This window comes from Taurulus bubalis (assembly GCF_910589615.1).
Source record: "Taurulus bubalis genome assembly, chromosome: 21".
Classification (NCBI taxonomy): domain Eukaryota; kingdom Metazoa; phylum Chordata; class Actinopteri; order Perciformes; family Cottidae; genus Taurulus; species Taurulus bubalis.
Window position 1 is genome coordinate 1165332 of NC_136609.1, and position 3179 is coordinate 1168510.

General features: G+C 51.1%; 1 protein-coding gene across 1 annotated transcript in view; it reads left to right on the forward strand.

Annotated features, from left to right (window-relative positions):
- The window catches only part of LOC306752897 (inhibin beta B chain-like), a gene marked incomplete at both ends in the record, with an annotated part of 3381 nt that extends 2400 nt beyond the window's left edge, over positions 1 to 981 (forward strand). The window contains one exon of the mRNA XM_079236726.1: positions 206 to 981. Within this exon, the coding sequence (XP_079092852.1) occupies positions 206 to 981 (776 nt within the window). The remainder of the gene's footprint in view (positions 1 to 205) is intronic.
- Positions 982 to 3179: the final 2198 nt, after the last annotated feature.

Below are 3179 nucleotides of genomic sequence, written 5' to 3' on the forward strand. Positions count from 1 at the left end.
TGTTAGACCTCACCTGTTAGACCTCACCTGTTAGACCTCACCTGTTAGACCTCACACCTGTTAGACCTCACCTGTTAGACCTCACCTGTTAGACCTCACCTGTTAGACCTCACACCTGTGGTCTCTCTTTGAGCTCTTAGAGCTCTGTGGTCGGCGCTTGTCGCTCACAGCTTTATCGTCAGTAACAACGTTCTCTTGTTCGCAGACGACATGGTGACGTCCACGTCCAGCCTGTTCTTCCTGATCTCCAGCGAGGGGAACCAGAACTTGTACGTGACGCAGGCCGCCCTCTGGCTCTACTTCAAGCTGCCGCCGGCCCCGCTGGAGGCGCGCCCGCGGCGGAAGGTGACGGCCAAGGTGTACTACCAGGAGCCGGGCCTCGGCAGCAAGTGGAACCTGGTGGAGAAGCGGCTGGAGCTGCGGCGCAGCGGCTGGCACACCTTCGCGCTGACGGACGCCGTGCGGCTGGTGTTCCAGAAGGGCGAGCGGCGGCAGAACCTGGACGTGCGCTGCGAGGGCTGCGACGCCGAGGGCGTGGCGCCCGTCCTGCTCGACCACGCCGACGAGGCCCACCGGCCCTTCCTGGTGGTGCGGGCCCGGCTCGCCGACAGCAAGCACCGCATCCGCAAGCGGGGGCTGGAGTGCGACGGCAGCAGCGGCCTCTGCTGCCGCCAGCAGTTCTACATCGACTTCCGGCTCATCGGCTGGAGCGACTGGATCATCGCGCCGTCGGGGTACTTTGGGAACTACTGCGAGGGCAACTGCCCGGCCTACATGGCGGGCGTGCCCGGCTCCGCCTCCTCCTTCCACACGGCGGTGGTGAACCAGTACCGCATGCGGGGCATGAGCCCCGGCTCCATGAACTCCTGCTGCATCCCCACCCGGCTCAGCACCATGTCCATGCTGTACTTCGACGACGAGTACAACATTGTGAAGCGGGACGTGCCCAACATGATCGTGGAGGAGTGCGGCTGCGCCTGAGCGCCGCAACCTTTTAAGGAGTCGCACATCACAACAACGAGAAGAATATAGAAACAGAATATTTATGGGCGATGGGGAGAATACACACACACACACACTCATGTATGCACGGGAAAAAACTTGTATATATATTTATGTTTGCTGATATATTGCGTTATATTCTCTGGTGGTTTAAGTGAAGAGTTCTCTTCCAAATCTTGAAGTGTCCACAATCAGTCTCTGAAGTTCTTCATGAATTATCTGTAAGATAGTGAGGATCTGTTTCCTGTGACCTTCCTGTGACCTTCTCGGCGGTACCACTCGTTTAGAAGATCTTCTTCTGAGGAGGAAACTCTTCAGGTGTAGAACTTAAACCCTCCAGAGGAGCCTTACGCGAGTCCACGAGGCGGCCTCGACTAGACCTTCGCCAACGTACAGCACTTCAGGCCCGGAGTTGCATCCTCACCTCGTCCCAGACGGTCAAGCGAGCAGAAAACACAACCGAGGTGAAAGGTAGACTCCCTGTGGGTTCTAACCTCAACAAGGAGGGGCTTTGTTCTACAGATCTCTCGATGCCCTTTGAAACAACGTCTTGCCTCAAATTATAAACTCTGGCACCAAATTACCTTGAAGTCCTTTGACTCTCAGATTGAATGCAGTCTGGTTGGTTGGACTGTGAGATATGAATTCCAGGTTCAAAGGTCAAGGCGCGTTGCGGCCACAACAGTGTGAGAGAACCATCGGGTGTTTTAGGGAACATTCGTTGGAATCTAAAGATTTAAACGCCAACCAGGTCCGATCCCAAAGGGACCGAGATCGGCAGACCGGACCAGCCTTCGTCCGGTTTAAAGAGACGTCATCTTCCTCTGGTGGTCCAGGTTTGAACAGGTCCTCTTTAAAAGGTGGGAGGAGCCTCACTTCATCCGTCACATCACTTCACCTTCGGACCCTTCGCCCAGCTTCGGATTTGATTTCCTTTCCAGTCGATCGAATCGACTGAAAAGTTGCCATATCGTCTCCGTTTAGTTGACGTCGCCCTTTGATAGCACTTGCAGATTGAAATGCCTTTTTAACGGAGCACCACAGTCCTTCTCAAAGAAATAAGTGCCGCATGAGCTATGCAATGTACAGTATTTACCCGTAAACCAGAGCGACCGACGGTCACCAATACTTGAAGTGTTTAGCGTGGCCAATAGGGGGCGGGGAGTCTTCGTCTGGCTCCGCCTGCAGAGTCAACTGTTGACGTTTCTACAAAATGTTTTTTGCCAACAATATTGGGGATGAAATGTAATTTCTGCCTGTTTTATGTTTCTTCTCAGTCCCCCAAAAAACTTCTCTCAAAGTTGTTCTCTCTGGCGTTAAATTACTTTCTCAACATATCTGTCGTCGCATCAACTAGTTTTAGCCGTTTTCAAACAAAGACGGCAGCTGGAAGTGACACACCTCCTGGATATCGATATAAATACCAATGCGTTATTATAAATCATTGGTTCCCAACATAGTAAATATGCCTCCAGTCACTAAAATATTCTTTTTCTTGTAATTCACCGAATGATTGTAGATTTCCAAGTAGAGCCGGCGGAGGAGGGTGTGGATCCAGAAGCAGTTTGGGAGCCTTCTGGAGAACATAAACCAGTAGAGTCACATGAAAGGAGGCTTCTCTGTCACTTTGGGCGGCCATGTTCGTTACACGTCGCTGGTTATTGCTGCAGAGGACGAAATGTTTTGGCACCAAATAAAAAAGATCCGTCCCCCTTTTCTTTCTCGACGCAATCATCAATTTAAGCCGAGCAACAGAAAGGAGGCTGTGACCCAGTTGGGATTCTGGTCTAGAGGAACGCGTCCCAGTGGAGTTTCCCAGTTCGGCACCGAAACACAGTTTCCAGGTTAAAGCCGCTCCGCGCTTCAGCGCCGCTGGTTTCCTCACAAGCCGACGGCTGGTAGAACATTTTGCACTTGGGGGGGTGAGAAATAAATAAAAATAAAATAAACCTCCATTGAAAAGAAAAGTTATTTTTATAGAAGCAAAGTGGAAAGTTCAGATGACCGTGGAACCAAAGAGCCGAGAGGTTGAGCTCCTGAGAGGCCTACACACTGTATCAGGGTATAATATCAGTCCATAATCAGCTTAATCTCTTTTCTATTTTATACCTAGACATGGAATATTTCATATTTTTTCATCAAATATTCCCAGTTTTCTTTCTTTCTTTCTTTCTTTC